We start from the raw sequence: 27,918 nt of genomic DNA, 5'->3' as shown, positions 1-27,918 counted from the left end.
GAAATCGTATATATGTATTTACACAGACATCCACACCGATTATACACACATACAAAGGGACATGCATACATGGATCTGCACGTACGCATACAGTGCATACACCCACCACCGAAAAACCTCCAGTTCACTTGAGCAGTTTTCTGGCGGCAAAAATAAAATAAAATCTCAGTCACAGTTCCACGTTTGTTGTCCCGTCGTTAGAAAACTAGTATAGTGGGGCATAGTTTATAAATGGATCTCAGAATAGATTTGTTCGCAACAATGCGCTCTATAGAAAACTGACTTCAAAGTGGTTAGTGGTAGATAGGGCTGGGCTATATAGACAAAATCAAATATCGAAATATTTTAAACAAAATACCTCGACATGGATACTGTGACGATATCGTATTATGAAGATACACATTTTCTTTTTTTGTTGTTTTTAAAAAACAGCTAAAATAATAATGTACAAGCTCACAATACGTCGCGTCGAGCTTGAGGATCAGCTATTTCTGCTGTTTTTTTGGCTGTTTTTGACAACTTTTAAAGTATAAAATAAGGCTTAAGTGATTCAAACCAGGAAAACACAACTTATGTCATATCACGATATAACAATATCCCAAATCCCAGACGATATCTAGTCTCATATCACGATATCGGCATAATATATATTGCTCAGCCCCAGTGGTAGACCTTGAACTTGTTATGGAAAAGGTTCCCAGCTCTATGGCAGGTTACAGTACGTATTTGACATAGGCTTTCCCAAATTGCAGAGCAGAGGTATTGCACATTTTGAGAAAGAAGTATACTGCGGCCAAACTGGAACTAGGCTGAACTATTGTGTGCGTTTTTCTCCCCAGCTATTTCAAAGCCTCCAACTAGGACTGGTTTAACAGGATTAACATTGCAATGACACAAATGACACTCAAGTCGAACCATTTAGCATTCACACTGAGGTTGGTTTGAAGATGACCGGTATAGAAGACTGCGCTAAACAATGTTCAAGTGCTTTTCAATTTAAACACGATGCATTTAAAAAATTTAAATAGTTTTCCTTTTTTCTATATGAAGCCCCTGTGCTTCCCTCTTTCCTAATCCATCTTGTCCTCATCTCACCGTTACCAGTACCACTGTTAATACTTAGACATAGTAGTTCACACTCAGCCAGACAGACGTCAAAAACATGTTTACAGGGATAGCATTACAAGAAAGACATTTCTAATAAACAATATTCAGTTTAGGTTGACATTTTCCTTCAAAGCAACAAGATTTGTCCTTCCCCTTTATCTGGTTGTTGGATGGGGGGTTGGTTGATTTTGCGGTTATCAGCGGTTCCTTTTAAGACGGGTAAAGAAGGTGAGCAGTCCAACAGCGAGAAAGGTAGATCCGAGTACTTTATGCACTTAACTGACTTTGATGTGGGCCAGACTGAATATATTTCACTTAGGTGTGCACTAGGTCAAGCTCTGGCTCAAAGTTAATGATATGCAATCAGTTTTACTCAGGTGTGGGATAGGACACCTCTGCAACACTTTCGCTTGGACAGTATGTTTTTCAGGTGTCGCATTGGTTGGCTGAAGTTCAAAGGTTAATGCCATAGTCAAATGCATGAGTCAAACATGGACATCAAGTGCGGTTTTTCTTTTTTATGGTCAGAGTGGATGCAGAGACTAAAGCCTGATTGATGCTTCAGGTGAAAAAGATAAAACATGTACCTGTATTTAAAATAATGTTTTTTTTTTCGCGATACGTTGCATGCCACTTCCATCATTGAAGCATAAAGCTCATTTTCTGAATTGGACTTTATCGGGCCGTTTTCAATCCAGTCATAGCAAACGTAGCAGTGAGAGAGGTAAGCCAGAACAGACCGGACCAGACTGACAAAGCGTCCATGTTGGCAACAAGGAACCAAAAAAAAAAAAAATTAAAGAAAACTCACAATCTTGCTGAGGTTAACTGAGTGACAGACCAACATTGATTCCTGGGGGTCCTTATCTAACCCCACTGTGAAAACCAGGTCAACGGTCTTAAACAATCATAAAGTAAGATGGAACAGACCAGTGTATAACAAAACAGTAAAAAAAATAAAATAAACAAAAAAGAAAATAAGAAAGGAAATCAATCAGATGAGCACAAGGAGAGCACAGACTTTTGACAGACAATATCAAAGGTGATGACAGTAATATTATAGTACAACAGTAAGAGAACCGTGATGCCAGGCAGTGTGGGGGCATCTGCTGTGTCGTGTGCGTCGGCTTGTTCCCTCAGAGTGAGTCCGCTCCGCGGGCGGCTTTTGGGCGCACTCTTCATTCAAGCACAACGGAACGAAACTGCACCCACTCAAAGTCTGGCAACAAAAGTAAAAAAAATGATTTAAAAAAATAAAATAAAAAAAAGCTAATAAAAGTAGAACGAATCGGCATGTTGACACGACACCTCAGGGGGTAGGAGGAGCCTGGAGGTACAGTGCTCAGGCAGAGGTCACTGGAGCTTAAGAACGTTACACTCTGGTCAGTTCTGGCCCCGAATAGTCAGTTCCTGACGGGGTTGATTCATGACAACTCTGGACGCAGAACAGGGTGTGTGAATAGTGATAGTTAGAAGTGTGAAAGTGTGGAAAATATACAAGGTTTTTACTGGAGAAATCAACTTTTTTTGTTTTTATCCATTTCCCTACATATTCAATGATTAATTTGTTTCAAGACTCAATAAAAATGCCCCAAAACCCACCCCATGTTGATATAATAAGAGTTAAATACTAGTTACATATATCATGGCATTCTCCCACTGACATCCTCCCCAAATCAGCCCAACATGAAAGGCGATTGGAGAAAGTCATCCTGCAGAGTCTGGACATGGTGCCAGACTTGAGAGCCAAGGCCGGGCCCCTTCTATAGGCCAGGACTTTGATTCTTGTTCAGGTTTTAAATAGCGCTACACCTCTCTATTAAGCTAAATTAAATTGAAATGGCGTTTCCCCAAGGCAATAATATACTGTACATTCATTAATACTAAGCGAGTGCAACTATGTGAATGTTTGTGTTCATTTTCTGTTTGTGGATGTGGCCACATGTATGTCTATATTTGAAATATGTGCCTCTATAGTATCTGCATGAAAGCAGAATAATATATGTACACGTGTGTGTGTGTGTGTGTGTGTCAATTTATGTGTGTCTGGCTGGTCTGGGCTCCTGTCCTCGCGACTGAAGCACATTTCCGTAGGAAACAAGCGCGCCTCATTGGCTCAACTGAGTTAGCCAATCACCAATGACGGAAGCCAAAACCCCTGAACCCACCCTGTTGCCAAGGAGACCGGAGTTGATTGGTTAGAACCGTTCTTATTTTGGGAGGTCATGGTGTGTGTGTGTGTGTGTCATTACAGTCATTTAGCAGACGTGTGTGTGTGTGTGTGTGTGTGTGTGTGTGTGTGTGTGTGTGTGTGTGTGTGTGTGTGTGTGTGTGTGTGTGTGTGTGTGTGTGTGTGTGTGTGTGTGTGTGTGTTTATGTTGAGGGTGGGGGGCGGGGGGCTACAGTCCACTCGAAGTGTCCTCGTTGATGGACGGGCAGCAGGGGATGCGGTTTCCGTGGTGACAAGTGTGAAGTGTCGCTTGGCGTTAGAGGGAGGAGCTTAAACCTCCGCTGCCGTCAAGCCGATTCGTTCCTCCTCCTGTCAGTCACTGTTGGTCTTCTTCAGAGAGAAGGCGCAGATGTTAAAGTGGCTGCTGAGCTGGTGCACCTGGAGAGAGGGAGAGGGAGGGAGAGAGAGGGAGGGAAGGAGAGAGAGGTCTTATTATTATTATTTTAGAGGTCTGATTGTATTGACGTATTACTCTGTATGCCGTTACTTGTTTTTATGCCGTTTTGTACGATACTGCCTATAAAAATTGCATCTCTCGCTAAATCCTGTCTATTTACAGTGCATTATGTATTGTTAATTAAAACGTGTTGTCCCTCCCAAATACATGAATAAATGAAATTAATGAAATGAGACAGAGGAACAAAAGAGAGAAAGTAAGACTATGCCTGCACCTATATACAGATGAACAGTTTTTTCCCCCAATGCAGAAACTGCTCTCAACACTGCTTATATTTATTTTAGATTTGTACAGCCTTTCTTTGCTCTAGTATTATTATTATTATTATTATTATTATTATTATTATTATTATTGGTGGAAATTTCTCCTAAATTATAATATATTATTTTCTATTTTCTATTCTTTTAGTGCATTGACTTGGGAGTAGTATCACCTGCAATGACATTGACAATGAATTCTGTGATGCTGTATTCCTTTACTTTATATGGAGAGTACAGCAGGAATCTCTTCCACGTGTTTCGAGCATTGATTCCAAAGTTACAGTTGAGGAGGCTGGGCATACATCCAAAAACAAGTTCTACATATCCTGTTATTGTGAGCAAAAAACACTTTCAACCTGGCGTCCCTATTTTGGACATGTTTTCAAAAACACTCACAACTGGTGAGCTTGCAGATCTGTTTAATGCAGCACCATCGTACGGCAACTTAATAAATAGGCCTTAAGTGGTTAACGCACAAAGCTGAGCATAGATCACCCGCTGTGAAGATGTACATGTTTCTCTCCATTCCTGAAAAGTTCACTTGATGGTGAATGGCGTTTATCTATGTGTGTGTGTGTGTGTGTGTGTGTGTGTGTGTGTGTGTGTGTGTGTGTGTGTGTGTGTGTGTGTGTGTGTGTGTGTGTGTGTGTGTGTGTGTGTGTGTGTGTCCTCACCACTGACACTCCGTAGTGTGTGTGTGCCAGTATGACGGCAGTTGTCCACAGGTACAGCAGTAGTGGCTCGTTGCCAACCAGCTCGGTGATGGCTAACAGCACCACCACCGCCATGGGCAACAGCAGCCAGCTCAGCGCCTGGCAACGAGTGTTACTCATCTGACACACGATCAGCTTACACTGCAAGAGAAACACACGTTTAGCACAACACACACACACACACACACACACACACACACACACACACACACACACACACACACACACACACACACACACACACACACACACACACACACACACACACACACACACACACACACACACACACACACACACACACACACACACACACACACACACACACACACACACACAGTTTATCACACAACACACACACTCACTGTATATCATGACACATACGCTTGTCACATCTTTTATCTTTTGATTATTTGACCCGTTTCTATCCTGTGCTTTTCTCCATCGAGAAGCGCTTATTGCGTTGTAGTTCTTTCACGATTCTTCATGGTTGAATAGTATACAAAAGAACTACTGCTAGCGCAGCTAATATACGTCATGTAGACACGTCAATATGATTGGTTGATAGACGGTGATCCACAGACGGTCCCATCCAATCACCTGCCAAGAAGCTTGTGCTACCGACGTCATAGATGGAAGTAGCTTGTGAAACAACTACAAACTAGAAAAAGTGCGGTCTCCGCCAGGTCAGGTAGGCTATTGTGGCCTCCTGGTGGCGCTATAATAGGGCAATGTTTAAAGGGTGCCATTTGTTTTTAGGCCTTGCACGGCAATCGGACACTGCATTCATTTGAGGCATTTTGTGCAAAAAAAATTTTTTTGCTAAATTAAACCTGCTGGTGGCATTATAACAGGCCAATGTTAAAAGGGTGGCATTTGTTCCTCAACATAGTGTGAATGTGCGTGCAAAGTTTGACCGCAATCGGACGGTGCGTTCATGATTTGCGGAATTTTGTTAAAAACAAGCCACTACTGCAAACTTTAGATGTCAATCTTAGCCAATGAGGATGGAATATGAAAAATCAAACACACCCGTCTTGATCACATGACTATAGAGATCATATGTACCGATTTGCGTGAAAGTTGGATAAAATCGGAAGGAGTAATATAAAAAAAAAATGTTTTACATAAGTCGGCCTCCTGGTGGTGCTATAAAAGGCAAATGTAAAAAATGCAGGGCAAAGGTTTTTCCTTGACCTCTAGGGAGTGTGCATATAAAGTTTTACACAGATCGGTGCAGTTATAGGTAAAAACATGAATCGGCCTGTTATAGCGCCACCATGAGGCTGATTTGAATTTTTTTTTCTCGGCATAGTGGAAATATGCGTGCAAAATCTTACGGAAATTGCATGCTGTGTTCATGATTTGAGGCATTTTGTTGAAAACGGAGCACTCCTGCAAACTTTGGAAGCCATTTTTAGCCAATCAGGATGGAATATGAAAAATCTGAAAGACTTGTTTCGTTTAATGACTATAGAGATACTGTGTACCGATTTGCGAGATTTTTGGACAAAATCTGTAGGAGTACTGTCAAAAAATATGTTTTGCACAAATCGTCCTCCTGGTGGCGCTATAAATGGCCCATGTGAAAAATTTGTGGCAGAAGTTCGGAATTGGCATCCAGGGAGTGTGTTTGCACAGTTTCACTGCGATCAAGCCAACGGTGGCGGAGATTAGCTGGTGACAGACGGACACACACACACACGGACACACGGACACACGGACGGACGGACGGAGGGTAAAACATACTCTCTCGCCGTGCCTTTCGGCCTGGCGGAGACAATGATGGAGCGTACATAAAATGTTTTATTTCGCCCAATTTACACCTGTAAACCTGTGATGTTACAATAAAGTAGATTTTTATTCTGGTTCTGATCTCAACAAGCTGTTTACTACAACGCACATACTGTTTGTCACAATGCACACACATTGCAATTCACAGCGTAGCTGGGAATACCAATAGTTTTTGGGTTCTTCATTAATATAATTTTCACATGGGTAGTCAACCCTGACAGGTACGGTGTCCAAAAAGCCTGGTACCAATTTGCCCACACAAGCGCCATAATAAGCAGACACTCTAAAAGCCTCAGCCATGCCCCTCTATTTTACCAAGAGACTTGAAACTTGCTTTATGTGTAATTTCTCACTAATACAAAACAACTTTGCCTCAAGTACACTTCAAATCAATCTCAATAGATTTTATGCCATCTTGGAAAATTACTTTAGTTAATATTTTATGCCATCTTGTAAAGTATATTAGTCCATATTCTATGATATCTGAACAAACCTTATATAAAGCCAAGGGATTGAGAATGACTGAGCAATTAGCCAATCAGATCTCGACAGTGGCCTAGGAGTTTGGAAGAGATAGCTTTAAAAACAAAAACAAAAAAAAAACACATGGTATACTATGCAATTCAACTTTTGCTAAAGCTAATCCTAGAACAGCATCGCACTGGTCCTGAATGGCTCTAGAGCAGACGATTACTGTATTTGGGGTTGTGTAGTCTGTGGTGTTGTACAGGCTGTGAATACATTTAGAGGCTTTTGAGACAAAACCAGCTAACTCCATTGGATCCCCAAACTTTCTGCTAAACCAGCAAACTCCACCAAAGGGGGGTGGCGTTAGCTGGTTTTGCTGACTCCAGGCTCCACCCCCTTTTGACCTCCAACCTCATTGTGAGCTTGGAGGTCCATTTAGCTGTTCTTACCAATGATGAACAAAACCTCCTAACTCCACTTTTTGTTTAGTTTTTGTCATTTCCTGAAAAATGAACATTTTGGAGTTTCTGGAGGTTTCTGCCCGACAGCAGAGATATACTGTATGTTTCCTCTTTTAATATAATAGTTTCTGGAGAGAGAGAGAAGAGACAGACACACCCACACCCACACCCACACAGATAGGCAGAGACTCACGGTGACGTTGGCGAAGGCCGTGCCAACCATGAGGTAGTATATCCTGGGCTGCTGGTGGAGGATGGCGGTCGGAGAGAACACGGCCCAGATCGTAGCGAGGAGGAAGAGGAGGATTGGAGAGAGGAAGGGCAGGAAGGCCTCGTATGCACTGCCATGTTTCGTGCTTCTACTGCGGTGAGCCCTGGAGAAGAGTTCAGAGCACGGCGTTGAGTTCATACAAAATGATAACAATGTTACTATCACTGACAAATAATTATGAGAACTACAATACAACCATAGTTTATTATTCCGTTTTATTGTTTGATCATTGACTACTATGCCATCAGTGCACTTTTACTTAACATAAAGCAAATTGTGTTGCATTTTTATTTACTGTTCTGATTTGATATTCTTCATAGTAACAACAGCACTAAAAGAAAACCCAACGCTAACATAAAGACTAACACCAATACATACAAGAACACTGATGTGCACCAACACTAACAGTGGTAATGTATTAGTGCTACAAAATGGTTGCTGTGTGAATATGGGCTATTGGACCAGGTGGGACACTTACCTGACAACATTGTAGAGGCTCATGGGTAGGGTCACACAGAAGGAACAGGCTAGTGTCAGATAGGAGAGGAGAATGTCAACATAATGAGTCAATGTGTTTATGTGCACACACATACATTTAATACGCCAACTTTACCCTGATTCAGAAAATACTCTGGTCATCGGCATTAGCTAAAACTGATTAACATTAAGCTGTTTTTTTTTTCTCTACCAATATCAATAAAATAGAAAGGGGTGTGCTCTAATCTCAAGGCTTCACAAAGATGAAGCCAGGTACGAGAGGCCAGCATAACAGCCCAGGATCAACAGAAAGCCTGTTGATTTTTGGTCAGTGTGTGAGCCTTTTCTGTTAATCCTTTTGTTCAATCTTTCAATTTATTTGGTTTACATTAACGCTTTGTCAGATTTCTGTCGGGTGCCAGACAGAATTGAACAGGATGATACGATTATGTGGTCGACACACTGTAGTATCCGGTCAGTTAACCCCAGGAAGCATTTACCGGTCCGTTAACGGAGGAAAAAAACACTTTTGAGTAAATCCTGTAATCCAGAGTTATTGCACTAATGCTATGCATGTCAGCACTTAGGTCAAATTATTACTGTAACCTGATTATTAGTCTTTGCGGTATTAGTGTTCATGTAAAAAGCACACCATCTGTCTGCTCATCAATGAGATGTCAAAAAGAAAACGCATCAGATCGACCAATCACAGCTCACCGAGGATCATAATGGTGAAGAGGTCTCTGTAGTGGAAACTCCCCACGATTGGCACATACCACGTTTCCACGCCAACCACAGCAGTCACAATGTACACAACGGAGATGGTCTGGTAAAGGAGGCACAAGAAAACACGTCATTTATGTGTTGAAGAACTTCACGCTTTGTTGAATGACCGAACATGACACATCCATGCTGTTCATATCTTAAATCCATACTGTATGCGCATCAGTGCAAATGTGTGTGTGTGTGTGTGTGTGAGTGTGTGTAAGATACAGAGTTCGTTTCTGTGTGTGTGTGTGTGTGTGTGTGTGTGTGTGTGTGTGTGTGTGTGTGTGTGTGTGTGTGTGTGTGTGTGTGTGTGTGCGCGTGTGTGTGTGTGTGTGTGTGTGTGTGTGTGTGAGAGACAGTAAATCCATCTGAAATGAGGGGACATACACTGCTGCCCCGTTTTTCCTCTCCTCTGTAAATACAGCCATTTGTATTTTTTGATCACCTGTATTAATGTGTTAATATTGTATGCTCTGTTGATGAATGTAATACATAGGAACGCAATGGAAACAAGTCCCCAGGACTTTTTTGGGGTTATCCTTTTAGCCCAAGTGTTTTACTGTACTTCCGTGCTGTTTACATTTTTGACTAAAAGTATTAAATCAATCAACGTTGTTTATAGGCCCCTTGATGTGTGATTCAAATTTGGGGCAGATTGGATGCTGTGTTCAGGATTTCTTGTATTTTTTGCTAAACGGGCCCCTCCCGCAAACTCAGAATGAAATCTGAAAAATCTGACTGTGATACATCTTGATCACACGAACTTCATTTGTGTGAGTTTTGTACATAATCTGTAGGAGCAGTAGCGAAAACTGTGTTTTGAAGACAATACTATTGTCAGAAAAGCTTATCAGGCTTAAAATGGTCGGGGCTACAGTATATGGTCGAGTTGCGCCATGATCCAAGTAATCCAGGGAAAAACTTTTTTGATTGTACGACGTACAGTAGGGTTCAAGAGTTATAGACCAAAAGATCAAGCGGCCTGTTAAAACGGCACCATGAACCCGATTAGAAAAATGTGTGTTAAAGGTTTCACGCCGATCGGTCCAGCGGTGCCTGAGATTAGCAGTTCAAAGACACACACACACACACACACACACACACACACACACACACACACACACACACACGCACGCACACACGCAGGCGAAGTCCCAATCCAATCAATAATAAATAAGATGATGAGAGTGTGCAACACAGAGGCACTCGAGTCTCTGCAGTCAGTATCTCACTGGAGTTTGGAAGAGAGTAGTGTGAGATATATAGAGGAGTATGCCTTTTGTTGTTAGTCAGCTCCCATGAGGGAGTATGAGTTTAAATACCATGAATCATCAAGGACATCCTGACACACTGGTATAATAATAGCAAGTAGTTTATCAATCACACATACTGTAGACTTCACAGTGATGTCAGCAAGTAATTCTGATCAGCAACTGTACAGAACCATAAATCCACAATTCCCTGTATCTGTCTGTCTGTGTCCCTCTTATGGAGAGAGATACTGAGTGTCATCAATATGACATTGTAGTATTGACATCATAGAATAGCCTCCAAGTACTATAATAAGGGGTACCGCACTATAAGTACTCTGACAACGGTTACTGCATAACCGGAGGGGCATGCATTCATTGCATTCCCAACGGGCATTGCCCTAGTAATCATAATTACTGTATAATAACCTTTAGCAGCTCAGTGGGCTTGTGGTTAGAGTGTCCCTTGGAGGTCAGGGTTCAAGCCCAGGCTAAGTCATACTAAAGACTATGAAAAGCCTCCCTGCTTGGCACTCAGCTTCAAGAGTTGAATTGGGGGTAAGTCCTTGCGACACACTAGTGTCTAGGGCTGTCAACTTTCCTCAGAAATTATATTCGAATATTGGTCTTAAAAATGTGCAGATATTCGAATATATTCGAATAGTATTATTATTATTAAAAAAAATGTTTTGTTAATTTTGTTTGTTTTTTTAAACTTGATAACTTTTATAAGTTTTTTTTTTAAATTAATTTTCATATTCGAATATACATATTTTCCCAACATTCGAAAAATATTCGAATATCGAATATTCGTTTGACAGCCCTACTAGCGTCATGTCTAGCGGGGTGTACTGCCTCACGTGGACCTATGGGCCACATACTTAATAAGGGGTGATCGCACCTTTGCTGCGTACAGATTCTGGAATAGCCTACCCCTCCCCATCAGAAGTGCTCAGTCTATCAAGGTTTTTTAAATCTTTACTCAAGACTTACTGCTTTTCATTAGCTTTCAATCATGTTTGAGTCTATGACTACTATTTAATTTCATATGTTTCTATTATGTATGTCTTGTGACTATTGCACATGCATGTTTATTGTTTTAATGTTGATGCTTTTTATGTACAGCACTTTCAATTTCGATTGTTTATATGTGCTCTACACATAAAGATTGATTTGATTTCTGTGTATGTTCAGTTGTTTCTCAAATGTATGTATGTATGTATTGTATGTTGTGAGCAGCTTGATGGTCAAGCCTCCTAGGTGGAATTGACCATATTCACACGGTGACCATTTTGCTCTTTGGTTCTAAAAGTGGGGTCTGGGGACCTTGGGGGGGGGGGGGGGGTTCCAGGGGGTCCCCAGCAAAAGTAGTTAAAGGGTAAGACCACTTTAGTAGAGGTTTGGGTTGTGTAGTTACCTTGCCATGATGTAACTCCAAAGGTGGGCAAGAAATCTAAAATAATTGCTCCATTGATTAGAAATTGATAATTCAAAATATGCTCCTCATTGACTTACATTGTACACTAAAACAGCTCTCAAAGTCACTCTTTTAGCACAAATGAACCCAAACATAGCTGATTCAGACAATATAGAGTATCACCAAACCCAGTACTGTTTGTTTTTTTAATAAAAATGTCAACTTCCTGTTGATTTTACTATTTGAAGATCTGGATCCGGATCCGCCGATCCAGTCCGGGTTTTCTACTTATTAAAAATGGCAAAATCAACAGGAAGTTGACATTTTTATTTAAAACAAAAACAGTACTGGGTTTGGTGATGTTCTATATTGTCTGAATCAACTTTGTTTGCGTTCGTTTTTGTGCTAAAAGAGTGACTTTGAGAGCTGTTTTAGTGTACAATGTAAGTCAATGAGGAGCATATTTTGAATTATCAATTTCTAATCAATGGAGCAATTATTTTTTATTTCGTGCCCACCTTTGGAGTTACATCATGGCAAGGTAACTACACAAACCAAACCTCTACCAAAGTGGTCTTGCCCTTTAATATAGCATCACAATACTTTTAACCACTTAATCCATTTATATGTTGGCTATTAAAAAATAGCAGATCTACAAGCGCACAGTGTGTCACTTATGCCGTGCTGCGAGCTTGTACAGTACATCTATTTTAGAATGTTTTAGAATTCTTTTTACACAAATCTTCTCTTCTGGGGGTCCCTGGCACAACACATTTTCAGATGGGTGTCCGTGGCAAAATACATATCAATTTGGGGGTCCTTGACAGGAAATGTTTGAGAACCACTGAAGTACACAAAAGAGCTAAATGGCTGCTGTGTGAATATGGGCAGAGGATTCATGTGTCCTTACCACTTGGCTGATATCGTAGCCCCAGGGGAGGAACAGCACCCCGGTGTTGTATTTCTCCCAGTGGGACAGGATGAACGAGAACAGCACCACCCACAGGATGTAGTAGAGCGTGACCACGCCCACGCCACTCGCCCCGCGCCCGAATATGGAATAGACTGTGGCCACGAAGAACACGCAGGCCCAGCTGTCCAGGCCGTGGTCAAACAGCTCCCCCAGTGGCGTGGACGAGTTGGTGCGGCGGGCCTGTTTGCCATCTACGCCATCTGTTCGAGTGGGAATGACACGTAAATATAAGTATTCATATGAGATATGCAGATATGAAAACACACACACACCACTATTTATCATTTCATAGATTATTTTAAGGCATTCCTGCTTCATTACATGGTACCACGGAGACAAAACAGATGACTTAACAGATGACAAAACAGATGACTCTTGGTACAGTTTGTGCAATAATTCAACCAGACATAAAGGAGCATTTACTTTGGTTTCAATTTTCTTTAAACTGATGACAAAACAGATGACAAAACAGATGACTCTTGGTACAGTTTGTGCAATAATTCAACCAGACATAAAGGAGCATTTACTTTGGTTTCAATTTTCTTTTTTTTGCACCAATTTATGCCATGTAATGTGCTTTACAAATTAAGTTTATTACCATAATGATTACACACTGTACACACATTATACACAGTCTTTATAAAAACAAACTGTCAGATTCTGAACAATGCTATACTGTCTATAGTGTGAGTATTGAGTCTAGTGTCATTCCACTGATATTTCTGCTGCTTGTGTCTGGGCTGTGGACTCAGTAAGAGTCTGGGGACTGGTGAGTGAGGGGGCAGGAGAGGAAAACCGCAGGGTTCAGATTCCAGCTGAGGGTCAGGGGAGAAACACCACTCCCCACATCTGGGATGAGGTTGAGGAGCATGAGAGTTTTTTTTTTGGGTCGCGAGAAAATATTCCTTAAAATGTTTTCTTTTTCAAACGATTTTCCAGAACAAAATCACAAATTGTCAGAAACAAAAAATATAAAAATAAAAATAAAGTCAAATATTTTTCAAAAGAACTTCATGCATAAAAAAGAAATTCCCCAAAATTCCATTAAAATAAAATAACAATCTCACAGCTTGTAGATCGGCTATTTTCACTAGTTTGGGTCCCGGGGAGACAACAAATCTCTATTTTGGGTCTGGAGCTAAAAAGGTTTGGGAACCACTGGTCTAAACCAACACTTTCTGCTTGTCAAAGAAGCTAGACATAATAGACATGGACCACTTGTACAACTGAACACTATGCCAACTGAACATTTGTCATTTGCTTAAACCTTTTTAGTAAGATTGTCGTTTTCAGTGTAATTTTACTTTAAAGTAACATTACTACCGTATTTCAATTCCATTCTATTAACAATTCAAGTATTTTGCCCCTATGTGAATGGTGATTATAATTGATTTATTGTGGGCTCGCTAAGGTGAGCAGTGAGCACACTACCGTTATCCTCACTATTCATTATTCCCCCCCCCCCCCTAACTAGTCCTTCATACTTATAGCTAGAAACTCAGTTCCAACTCTACAACGTCCGGCTTGCTTAGGACATGTCGGCTACCATTTGTATTTTTGATATGTATACTTTTTACGTTATGTCCATTTGAACAAACCCATGTTCCTCTACCCTCTGCTACACTAATCAAATGCCATTAATTAACTATACTTGCCACAATTGTACAATTAATCTCTTAAAGGCACAGTACACTCAAAAATGTATTTCTCATTCATGTTTTACCATAGACCATATTCACACGGCGGCCATGTTTCTATGAAGTCAATGAAAGTAGCCACCCCGGGTGGCGGCACTTTCAATGTTAAATTCCAATATGGCCGCCGTGTGAATATGGTCTATAGGAACCCCGTTTAAATTTCACCTTAGCAACCACTGGATTACCATAGCAACCACTGGATTACCATAGCAACCAAATATTATACCCTCACAACCATAAATTAGACCCTAGCAACCGCCTATTGGACCCTAGCAGCCACCTTTTTACCACAGCAACCACATATTAGACCTTAGCAACCACATATTAGATCCCAGCACCACTTATTATAGTCTAGCAATGACCGTTTTAATCTTGGATCGTAAATGGGAACACCGTACAGTTGAGAGAATTCACAAGTTATCATTATGACCAACCTATGTATGTAAAGCGACTTATTGTAAGTCGCTTTGGATAAAATCATCTGCTAAATGACTAATGTAATGTAATGTAAACCTTAATATGTGTGTATCTCTAAACACACAGACAAGAAAATTACAAATTGAAGTGAATGGCAAATGGTCTGCATTCCGATAAGACTTTTACCCAAAGTGCTTAATCCACTCACACACCGATTGCAGAGGCAATCATGCAAGAAACCACCCTCATTGTTAGTAGGGTTTCAATGTCTTGCTTAGGAACACAAAGCCACCGCCTCCCCAAGTGGGTGAAGTAATCACATAATATGGAGCCATTCCCTATTGTCCAAAAAACGGAGCACGTTATCATAAACTGCCTGGGTATCAGTACCATACCAGACCAGACAAGTACAACGTGTTTTCTAGGAAGAAGTACAAAACCTGGATGCTGTCCCAGACGCCTTTTCCCTATCTGAACACATTCTCTCTAGAGTAGTATGCTATAATACAACACTGAATGACATATCAAAGTAGAAATGCTGATAATATGCCTAACTCTATTTACTTCAGCAACAAGTACTGATTTCCTTCCTGATGTCCTTAGTGAACATACACAGCTGTAGTTTGTTCTTCTTGTCAATGACTTTACACACATTTTTGTTTTAAAAGATCTATTAAAGTATTTAAAGTAAACAGTGAGCAGTGAACTTGAAAACATTTTGTGGCCCTAGAGTCTAGTTAATGGTCTGGGCACTGTTTCCCAAACAGTTGGTCGGGACCCATTTTTATGGGTCACAAGTCAATAAATATATTTTCTTTTCACGTTTACAAAAACGTTGGGAATGCAAAAAAATGAGTTATATATATATATATATATATATATATATATATTATTTTTTTTATCCCGCGATTTTTGTAACCAATTTTTTTTCACCCGGTGCCAATTTCCTAAGTGATCCTGGGCGCTACACCAGCCCTACACCAGTCCCCCACAGTAGGGAGGCCAGGGCCGAGCTCATGCTTCCTTCAATGCATGAGAGCCAACTGACCTTCTTGTCACCTGACAGGGGGGAGTTTCCCTGGTAGGACGTAGCGCGTGGAAGGAACACGTTATTCCAACCAGTTCCCTTCCCCTCCATCAGGCGCCCCGGCTGTCATGGGGGAGGCGGTATAGTGACCAGGATTACTACATGTTTTTGTGAGGGTATTAACTACCCTAGGAGACACGGGGAGAACATGCAAACTCCACACAGAGTAGGCCCTTTCGCCAACCCCACCTAGGGTAGGGGTGCTGATGACGCGGAGGAGAAGACACGCCCCCACACAGAGTAGGCCCTTTCGCCAACCCCACCTAGGGTAAGGGTGCTGATGACGCGGAGGAGAAGACACGCCCCCAGCGCCCACAGCGTCCCCGGCGGGAATCGAATCCAGGACCTTCTAGCTGTGAGGCGACAGCGCTACAGACTGCGCCACCGTGCCCCTCTTTCAATATATTTTCAAATAACAAAAGAACAAAACAACAAAATTAAAAATAAATTTCAAACATTTTTCAAGAGAATTTCATAAAAGACTTTAGTAAAAATAGCATATCTACAAGCTCACGTAGATCTGTTATTTTCAGTAGTTTGGGTCCCGGGGAGTCATCACATTCTCTTTTTGGGTCTCGAGCTAAAAGGTTTGGGAACCACCGTAGTCCGGAGGATAGAGACGAGATTTTAGGTGAATCGTTCACTTTTTCATAAAAGCATGAAACTTGGTACACTTGTACAGTTTGGGGCCCTGAACATTTTCAGATATGGAGCCATCGCAAATACGCCCCCTGGTGGCCATGGTGGTCATTTTACTCTCCGCCATCACCAAATAATGAATTTTGCATCATAACTCCTGAACCAAAGATGATAATACAGAATAGGTGATGTCTACACCTATGTTTTGATGGTAACTGATTACAATAATATCATGTACAACATCATAAACTGTTCAGGTGAATAGTTAATGGTCAATTCAGGGATTTTGTGAGGTAGTCCGGTGGTTTTGTCCAAAACTCTTTTACTTTTCCATGAAAGTATGAAACTTGGTACACTTGTACAGTTTGGGACCCCGAACATTTTCAGATATGGAGCCATCGCAAAAACGCCCTCCTAGTGGCCATGCCATGGAGTTCTGCAGTATGGGTGTCTCTGACAACAGACATCATGAAAAGAACGAAAGTGTCCAGATGAAATTCAAAAGCCATGTGAGTGCATTAGTTGATGTGATTGAGGAAATGGTAAAATCCTTTCACAGAGGACAGCAGCGACCTTCTGAAGCTGGACTCTAGAGAATTAGCAGACCAAGGTGTGGTGGATACTGTTCGGGTTGCAGAGAAGATGGGCCAAGAGCAGTACCAACTCTTTGTTGCAGAAAGGATACAGGGCACGAAACCCATCACTGCCCCTTTATAGAGAAACAAGCTCCCTCTTTTTAAAACCGCTCCAATAAGAAGACAGTCCAAGTCAAAACTCACTGAAAAATCACTGAAAAATGACTGTGCACTGTTTTCCGCCTGTCAGACCCGTGATGGGAACGTAGAAAACTTCTTCAAATACAAAAATCAGGCCTACCCTCCAGCAGTCTCCCTTCATGGTGGACTACGCTTTGGAAACAAGGCTGATCTGTTAAGTTGCCTAGAAAACAGTATACGCAGTGTGCCTGATAGTGCCTCACGAAACAATGCCCCAGACAGCGAGGTCCAAATACAAGACGGGTCAGCAGTCATCAACATGCTGAAACCAGACAAAGTTAAGACCTTTGATGAGTTTTCCAGCAAGATCTTCATACCTTATATCAATGCGAAACTTGAAAGGGCCAACAGAGTGATGTTGTATGGGACTGCTATGAAGTTAGCAGCTTAAAGTCCCAGACAAGACAGAAGAGGGGAAAGGGGACACGAACAAGAGTGGATGGAAAGATCAAGATACCAACATACTGGAAAAGCTTCCTAAGAGTGGATGAAAATAAAACAGAGCTCTTTCACTTTCTGGCCAAGAACCTTATGGAAAAGTCAACTACCAAACAAGTTGTTTCCACTTGCGGACCCAATGTTCTATCATCTCACCCTCAAGAAACAGATCTGATTGCTCATTGCACACATGAAGAGGCAGATACAAGGATGCTACTCCATGCCGCAGATGCTGCAAGAAAGGGGTTCAAGCAGATCACTCTGCGCACTGTGGACACAGATGTTGTGGTCCTAGCCATTGCACATCTGTCATAGCTGAACATTGAGGAGCTATGGTTGGCATTTGGGACTGGCAAGAACTTCAGACTTGTTCCTGCCCATGAGATTGCCAAGACTCTGGGTCCTGACAAATCCAAGGCCCTTCCTGTGTTCCATGCCTTCACTGGCTGTGACACAGTATCTGCATTTGCAACCAGGGGCAAGAAGAAAGCCTGGGAAACCTGGAATGCCTATGACATGGCAACAGAGGCCTTCATGGCTCTGTCAAAGGCTCCAAAACAAATTCCAGAGGAAGTCATTTCCATTGTGGAACGCTTCACAATTCACCTCTATGATCGCACCAGCAGCCAACTAAATATAAATCAAACTCGTCTGGAGTTATTCACAAAAAAAGGAAAAGGGATGGAGCAAATACCCCCGACTAGGGATGCACTGGTGCAGCACCTCAAAAGAGCAGTGTACCAAGGACACAACAGTAAAACATTTTTTTTTCTGAAATAAAATCTTTGTCTGTGACAGATTATGTTTATGCTAATTTGTTATTGTCATATTGAATATTGTTCTGTTCTTTTAGTCACTGTTTTAGCAGGGGCAATGAACCAAAGGCTTATGTTTCTAAAACTCTACAAAACATAATGCAACAGACATAAAATACTGTGATTTCCTTCTCACAACATCACTGAATTGACCATTAACTATTCACCTGAACAGTTTGTGATATTGTACATGATATCATTGTAATCCTTGACCATCAAAACATAGGTGTAGACATCATATACACTGTCTTATCATGTATGGTTCAGGAGATATGATACAAAATACATTATTTGGTTATGGTGTAAAGAAACTGGCCACCGTGGCCACCAGGGGGCGTTTTTGCGATGGCTCCATATCTGAAAATGTTCAGGGGCCCAAACTGTACAAGTGTACCAAGTTTCATGCTTTTATGAAAAAGTGAACGATTTTCGTCTCTATCCTCCGGACTACTAGGGCCTAGAAGACCATGAGCATTTTAGACAGGAAGAAGAAATTACAGAATATTTTAGGAAAAATAACATCGAGGACTTGCGTAGTGAACGCAATTAGGCATGTATGAAGCCTCACAAAATACTTTTGATTCAATGGCAGCAAGAACGTGAAACATGAATATGTAGCCTCTCAGTGCAGACAAAAGACAACATTACAAAACAAAACATTAGGACTCTTGAATAAACTGCAGCTTAATAACAGCAGCATTATATAGGCTATCATTACACAACCAGTCACAACCTTCGTCCACCATGTCAAGAACTGTCCGAGCACCATACACTTTACAGTAGAATGTGTGGTGTGCACAGCGATCCGCTGCACCACCCTGTGTAAGGCAGGACGTATAGAGCCATGGCAAATCACAATAGACTGTCTATGTGATGCTGGCTCCCTGGAGTCCAGACCCTGGCCTCTAGTTTGCAGCCTATATATAGCCTATATCTATATACATTAATCCAGCCCCCATACAACACATTTACTAAAATTGGGGTGCTCTGGTAACTCAATTACCAGTTAATGCTATATCCGCATCTTTCAGCAGGGTATAGGTTTCCTGTAAATGGTTATAGAATGTGTTCAGCGTCTGACTGTTATGTAACCTTTAAGACTAGAGCCCCCCCATCACCATGCAAAGCCCCTCCCACTGGGAACCCCTGCACCTCTCCAAAATCCCTGAACACAAAGACACACTAAACACACACACACCTCACATCTGGCTCGCTACATGCACACTGACACACACACACCTATGCACGGAGGAGAACACACATCTTATAGTGCACATCTGGCTCATTTTAGCGACACTGTTTTTCATCAAACTGTCAGATTTGTCACACAAAGAGACAAGTGCATTCCAGTGAGTCAGCAGGGGGGTGGCACTCACCGAGCGTGTAGGCTAAGAAGTTGAAGAGACCAGCGGCAACCCAAACCCCACTCGGCACGTGGTCATGTCCAGCAGCTGAAACGCAAAACCATCCACACATACAGAGAACACCACGTAAACACATATACACAGAGCACCATACGTACACACAGAGTACCACACACACACACACACGCACACACACACATGCACACAGGGGGGAAAAAACACATTAAGCAACAGCCTAACCAAGCAGTGTTTGGACAAGTCCTATTGTTAAATGTATCATTGAGCAACTGACTTCCTAGATGAACCACAGAGTGTGTGTTTGTGGTTTATGAGTTACTATTACTACCTTGTGGTGACCAAAAATCCCCACAAGGATAGTAATAGTAACAACACCAGTCCAGATTTGACCTTATGGGGACATTATTCTGGTTCCCGAGAGGGAAAGGGTCATTTATGAAATATGTATATATCTTTAGAGTTACCATTAGTAAAAACACATGGTGCTAAACGTTTCCTGTGCCAAGTTAACTCGTTAACACTCGCTGACACGTCAGCTCAGGTAAACACTATTGGCTTTTACTTCGAGAATTCACTGCCAGCCCATTTCTTTAACTTTCATTTGTTAACTGGTTTTACTGATTTGGTTTTGGTAAAAGTAAAGTCAAATCTCAATGACATTTTTGAATGGAAAATTGCTTTTGACATCCCCACAAGGATAGTAATACAAAAGAGAGTGTTCAGGAGGATATAATGAGCTGGTTATAAAACTTGAGTCATCACCAGGACACCAGCTATGACATGTTTCACTGAGCAGTGGACTTTGCCGTTCATGAACAAACTCACGCCATGTCACACCCTCATGACCCTCTTTCAAAAGAACGAGGCTGCAATTTATTAGCACACATTTCAACCATGTCCCATTTTTCACTATATTATATTATGGTAGAGCTGCACAATTACTGGACAAAAAGTCCTCATCATCATAATTTGGACAGCTGCAAGCTCTGAAGAAACAAAATCAACGATTTTGAAACATTTACTGGCTGACTGGAAAAGGTATATGCTTAGCAAACCCATAACACATATCTAGTAGACCAATCTGGGAACCCATCGGGAATTTAAAAAAAGAATTCTGAATCCGTCTTGAGAGATTACAAGTAGACTAGTAGTAGACTAGTCTACTGTCAAGCCACAGTACTAATCTGATCATACAACTCCTGCACATGGGTACTCGTTTCTCTCACCTACATTTCCTTCATCAGATATTCTGTTTACCACCTGCTACAGAATATTAAGCACTTTCTCATGTCTGGGGTCTAGTTTTACCTATACTGTCTGAATATAGTCCTATGTTATGCAGTCCAACAACACTAATGCGACTCCTGTATCTTGTTAGTGCTGCTGCTTTAATTTCATGGTTCACACAACTCTGTCACTAGGCACCTTTTTCAGTTGAAAATACATCTCACAATAGTTAGGTAGGGAGATCTCTGTCAGCACACATTGACAAATTAATCACCTTCAACCTGGCGTCCCTATTTTGGGCATGTCATTGTAGAAGAACATTTTCAAAAGTATTCAAAACATTTCAAATGTTGCACAAATAGCAGATATACAATCTGATGACAACTGCTCATCACTCCATTTTCAAAACAAATGGCCAAGTGCAAACAGTGCAAACAGACCACACACACACACACACACACACACACACACACACACACACACACACACACACACACACACACACACACACACACACACACACACACACACACACACACACACACACACACACACACACACACACACACACACACACACACACACACACACACACACACACACACACACACAGCAGGGGACCCACCAGATGCATAGAAGTCAAAGTCGTAGAATGCCAACATGAGGAAGTTAAGGACCAGGAACATGAAACCAATGAAAGTGATGAGGTTTGGGGCCAGCCAAGTTGGAAGAATCTGGAAAAGATTTGAAAGGCAACCATTAACAACGAATGCAGTATATGATGAACTGCTAGGGTTCATAGCTTCATTCTTAAATCTAGAATTAAAAACAAATATTAAATATTCCATTTATGAACTTATCCGAGTTATTGATCTGTAATTTCTATATGCTATTTAGACAAATGAATTACTATTTGAGATGTGAGTCGGTTTCATTCTGTGTAAACGATAACACCACTGTCCAACTTTTCTAAACGGTTTGTAATCATTGCCTTTGGTAATAAACTCAGAGGAACAGCTGTTTTATTCATTATTATTATTGTATTTAAATATTTGCTAGTGGTATAAACACCTGACAGGACGTTGACATGGGCTAGCACTATCTACTAGCAGCAACAGAATGCTGAAACTATCTATACTATGTCTATAAGTGATGGAGAGTATATGGACATTATATCCCTAAAGATTTAACTTTAGAACAGATGCACACTGCCCTTTAAAGTGTACTGTTCACCAGTAACCAGGTATATACAGCACTGAGCAGAGATACAGACAGACACAAGCTCTTTTAGCACAATATGTACACGATCAGACACAGCTGTACAGGACAGGGTGTACCTAACCACACAGTAAAACCATCAGTGTTGGCCCCATAAGTGTCCATTTGGTTACATTTGTACACTCTCTGATTAAGTTAATACTGAGTATTTTACAGTTCACAATTTCTGACCATTTACATCGATATCGTGACGATAATATCATGTTGTGATGATAATACCGTATTGTGTAAATATACATTTTATTTTAAAGACTGTCAAAAATAGCAAAAATAGGCAGCCTACAAGCTGACAATGCGTCAAATCACAACGCGTTGCGAGCTTGTAGATCTGGTATTTTCACAAAACACTTTAAAAGAATCTAAAGGATTAATACATTATAATTGCCCTCTATAGACCGCCGAAGTCTGACGTCATTTACACATCCTTTGTTTGTCTACCTGGTTTGCAGTTTTCCACCCCCGTTCTGAATCCCATAGACGTATTTAATATCGCGTCAAATAAGAACTGTGTTCCAAAAATAAACACATGACCCCGGCGGGTTGACTCTTATGGATATGAAGCATCAACTGACGGTGAGAAAACGCTAATGTTACTTCCGCCGAATTAGTTACATTTTCGCCAGAAACAGACTGTATCAAATATAAGTGAGTGACTATCATAAACGATACAGAACCTCCTCCCTGACAATAACGCCGACACGCGGTGTTTATTTTTGGACCACAATTCTTATATGAGACGATTCTAAGATGACCCAATGTTATTCTCCATAGAGAAATTACTTCCGCAAACCTGGGGATGAACGAGTGACGTCAGGACTTCGGTGCTCTATAACTAACATTACAAAATAAAAACACCTTAAATATTTTATCTATTTTAGAAATAGTTCATCTTTTACTCAACAAATTGATGTCATTTGTCAATGTGTGGTCCAGCCCATGGAATGTATGGAATGCATGTGCAAATAAAAACCAACTTAATACTACATAAGGTTAATATAAGCATCAAAACAATATTTTTAATGTTTTTATTAGCACATGGCATGCATTCCATGCTTTCCAAAGGGCTGGACCACACATGGACAAATGACATCATCAACTTGCAACGGGTGTTGTCCCAGAGTAAAAGATGAACCATTTCTAAAAGATGAACTATTTATAAAATGATAAAATATAAAATATGTTAACTTATGTTTGTTATAGAGGGCCATTATAATGTATTGAAGGCATATAAGGCTTATTATCCAGGGATCCTTTTAAAGTATAAAATAAGGTTAAAGTGATTAAACCCAGGAAAAGACAACACTTTTGTATATTGATGTCATATCACGACATCAATATACTAATGATATACAGTATTGCCCAGCCCTAGCAATGTGTTATCCATACCCTGCTTGGGTCAAGTTTAAGTCTCTAGTCTAACTGATTAGCATCGGCAACAGATAGCAAACTGGCTCTACGGTTACTATGAATGTATTTCCTTATATGAGAGTGCAAGACAGATAGAGAGTGATGTAGGGATGTGTTAGGGCCGGGGCATAGAGAGGTGTGTATGTCTATGTTGTTACAGTATCTCAGCAGACAGCTGGAAACCTCATCAATGATGCAGTTCTCCCTGGTGTACAGTGGACAAAACACACACAAGAAAGACGGAAAGCAATGAACAGAGGCCATTAAAAGGGTCTTTCCTCACCTTGACCACAGAGTTCCAGAATGGATGCATGACGTAGACAGACAAGGGGTTGGAATCCACGGCGCTGTACTGAAAACAGACACATAAACACAATTTAATCAATCAGACTAGCTGATATAGCACTGCAGGGGTTCACTTAAGGGCACGTAATAATAGGCCACTGCTTTCTTAAAAAGATGTACACACACACACACACACACACACACACACACACACACACACACACACACACACACACGTTATACAGTAACTAGTCAACCACTGGATGTATGCATACCTAATTTCATAGCCATGCAGCCTGGCAATGACAAACGAATGAAAGAACACTTAAGGTGTATGATAGAAAGCAAAAGGAGAAAGTGAGATAAACGGAGACTCTGTGGGACAATGTTTCATGGCCTGACCTCTCATGTGCTTTCCAACTGAGCGCTCTTGTGCGAGCATGCGCTTGTGTGTAGCTTAATATGCGTGCATGTTCCAGTTTGTACACACACAGCATTAACTATACAGCCAACATCTCACACAGAGCTTCAACCCTTCCATTCTGTCCTCCTGTCTGCTTCAGTCACAGATGCCTCAAGGCATGTGGTACAGCTGGTGTGTAGTCACCGTCACCGACATGGAAAACGATTATGGCTAGAAAGTCTCACTTCCAATAATAAATGACTCAAAAGGGTGTTGTCTCATACAATATCAAGGCAGTAGGTTTATGTAATGTGTGTGTGTGTGTGTGTGTGTGTGTGTGTGTGTGTGTGTGTGTGTGTGTGTGTGTGTGTGTGTGTGTGTGTGTGTGTGTGTGTGTGTGTGTGTGTGTGTGTGTGTGTGTATGTGTGTGTGTGTGTGTGTGTAGGGAGAGGGTGCTGGCTGCTGGCTAAGCTATACTAGCATCAATTCCATATATGACAACTTGCTTGTGCTTTTCGTTGAAGGCAAACATTTTGCACACTACATTTGCCCGTTTGGGGGAAACAGGCATAATAAATAAAAAGAGCTTTGCCAGCATGAAAGAGTGTCATCTCTCTGCTCCTGTACAGAGCAGATCCCTCCGGTTCGTTTATTGAACACAAAGTAGTCATCAATAAAAAAACAGAGAAAATCCCATTTTGCCGTGCATTAGTGTCAGAACATATTTTACTATTCATTACTTAGGCATGAGATGAAAGGGTTATGATGTTACAATTTGCTCAGCCAACAGCATCAGGCACGAATCAGTTCTCACGAGCACACAGACCTGTGTTTACAATTGAATACTACTGGATTTCATATGCTGCCATTAGTTGCCATATAGTGTTTTACGGTCAGTTAGCCCATTAAACTGTACATTAAAATGCATGGCCTTGTATCAGAATATACGTATGAATGAACTCTTGTCATGTCACAATCACATGGCTGTACTCTACAAAGATTTAAAAAATACATTCACTTTGTTGAAAACTGAACCATGCCCCAGACATTAGCTTCAAAACGGAATCATTTGACATGGTCCCACTCCCATTACAGCTAGTCCTGCTTTCAAGGGTCTCTCATTGCCAGAGACAAGAGAGAAGACTTTGTCCTCCCTCCTGGTTGTCAATGACACACACACACATGTTCTTCATTTCAGAATAAAAACTATGATTCATAATGAGGATATCTGAAAGAAAGCTCTGTTTTCTAGTATGAAGGTGGTCGAACCAGTGACATTTTAAAAGCCCATTGTCAGCAAAGTATGTTCACAAACGAGGAATTTGACCTGGTGGTGATCTAATAGATAAATAAAAAAAACATTTAACTGTGTAACTAAATTAACTGTGTAGCTAAATGATGATGGCAATGAGTTCAGTCATCCAGGTATCTACGGCGTCGGCATCATCATGGCATCGCCGATCGGACACTGTTTTGTGGTTTGGAGTTCAATGCCCCCTTCAGTTCCACACCATCCCCCCTAACTAACCTTAACAGCAGCTACCACCTTGCTCCCTGGACTGAGGCTAGTGGTGTGTTATGATGAGGTAATAGCCGTGGATCAAGACTATCATAGATGTCTTTTATCGAGTCTGACTTTTACTTTAGATATGCAAATGTCAAAATCGATAAAATACATACATGATAGTCTTGATCCAAGGCTAATTATGAGGCAACACTGAACTTGAAGGGAAGGAAGAAATGCCATCGGCTTTGCAGAAGAAAAAGTCTAGTCTAGTGTGCATGTGTGATCCAAGCTAGTGGGATCCATGACAGCTAGCCGCTGCTTCCAAGCCACACGCTGCCTGTCTGTCGACCCCCCCAGATCAGGGGTCTTCAACGTTTTTCAGGCCAAGGATCCCTTAGCTGAGAGAGAGATGAAGCAGGGACCCCCACTACACGTTGGATTCATGTTAAATGTGTGTTTTCAGACGTTTAACCACTTAAACCCTCAATTTTGTAAACTTGACCTTTGGCTCGGTACTTGGTCTGCTCTTTCCCCCTCTACACCAAACCCCTTCGCCGAAAATAGCCGATCTACAAGCTCACAATGCGTCTAGATCTGCTATTTTCGGCTAATGTTCACCCCAGAATAGGGATGCGAGGGTTCATGTGGTTCATGTAAAAAAAAAAAAAAAAAAAACAATAAGTCCCTATCACACAAATATTTGGTAGTGCCCCCCCCCCCCCTGTAGTATCTCTTGAGGACCACCTAGGGGTCCCCGGACCCCCTGTTGAAGACCCCTGCCCCAGATCATCAGATGAACAGCCATCCAGCCAGGAAGCAAGGCAACCATCCGCCTGGCTGGCTGTCACACACTGGCGAGAACAGCCCAACCGATAGCTCTCAATTACCTTGTATTTGTCGAAGCCCGCCAGTTGCTCCTGGGTGACATATTCGTAGAGAGCCATGGTGGGAACGAGCTCCGGCATCACCTTGGATGATATCTCGACTCCCCTTTTTTTAAACGTTCAAAACCCCTCCTCAGATATTATTATCCGCAGTGTCGAGGCACCATCTATTAGCCTTTAGCTTTAGCTGCTAGCTATCGCTCACGCCGGCTCGGCTGATGAGGCGAATGTCGAAACACTCTGGGACCACTCCTACGGACCAGGGTTGCCAGGTTCTGTGAGAGAAACAAGCAACCATGTCTAGGAAAACAAGCCCAAAAGAAGCAATATATAAGCTCATTCGTTGTGAGCTTGTAGATCTGATATTTTCCAAAAAAAATAAAACAAAATCTAGGAAAAACATGGGTAATTTTGGAACATTTTAACATTTTAACAACACAAATCTTGTATGGGGGGTGGGGGGGCTGGCACAAAACATTTTAGATGGGGGGGGTCTGCGGACAAATACATATTGATTTGGGGGTCCAATTGTAGCCATGGTTCACATGACTTGTCTGTCACAAGCCGACAAGCGTCATGGCGGAACTTGTTCCTGGTTTCTGAATGTTCTCCATTTACAACCCGTACATCTACATAAACATTCAGAGTTCATATATAAAGTGCTTAAACCCCGGCCACGGATGTAACAAGTTGAAACGCTTGGGTCTAAGTATCCGTATCTTCCGTATTGTTCAATAAAAAGCATTTTAATCCGATCGGCGGCCATTTTCTCATAGAGTTATAATGTATAACTAGTGCAATACACCTTCCAACCGATAGGGTCACGTAGTTGAAAGCAACAGAAGGAAATTTTTAGAAAATTGCCACCGATCGGATAAAATGCTTTTTATTGAACAATACGGAAGATACAGGTACTTAGACCCAGGCGTTTACATCCGTGGCCGTGGGGTAAGCACTTTAAATTTGAAATCTGAACGTGTATGTAGATTTACGGGTTGTAAATGGGGAAAATTCAAAAACCAGGAACAAG

The 27,918-nt window shown here is 41.4% G+C and overlaps 1 protein-coding gene across 1 annotated transcript; it reads right to left on the bottom strand.

The window, feature by feature from the left end:
* On the bottom strand, nucleotides 1-27,106 carry selenoi (selenoprotein I). Its single transcript, XM_080453500.1, has 10 exons — nucleotides 26,892-27,106; nucleotides 24,093-24,161; nucleotides 21,750-21,858; nucleotides 19,892-19,966; nucleotides 12,584-12,846; nucleotides 8,956-9,064; nucleotides 8,240-8,288; nucleotides 7,684-7,864; nucleotides 4,729-4,908; nucleotides 1-3,715 (listed from the first exon to the last, which is right to left on the bottom strand). The coding sequence occupies exons 1-10, from the start codon at nucleotides 26,967-26,969 to the stop codon at nucleotides 3,608-3,610; spliced, it is 1,221 nt and encodes a 406-aa protein (XP_080309626.1). The 5' UTR covers nucleotides 26,970-27,106; the 3' UTR covers nucleotides 1-3,607.
* Between the last annotated feature and the right edge of the window lie 812 nt (nucleotides 27,107-27,918).

The sequence above is a fragment of the Gymnoscopelus braueri genome (assembly GCF_963280865.1).
Source record: "Gymnoscopelus braueri genome assembly, chromosome: 16".
NCBI lineage: Eukaryota > Metazoa > Chordata > Actinopteri > Myctophiformes > Myctophidae > Gymnoscopelus > Gymnoscopelus braueri.
The sequence above is the reverse complement of the archived record's forward strand: the minus strand, read 5'-3'. Positions and strand labels throughout refer to the sequence as shown.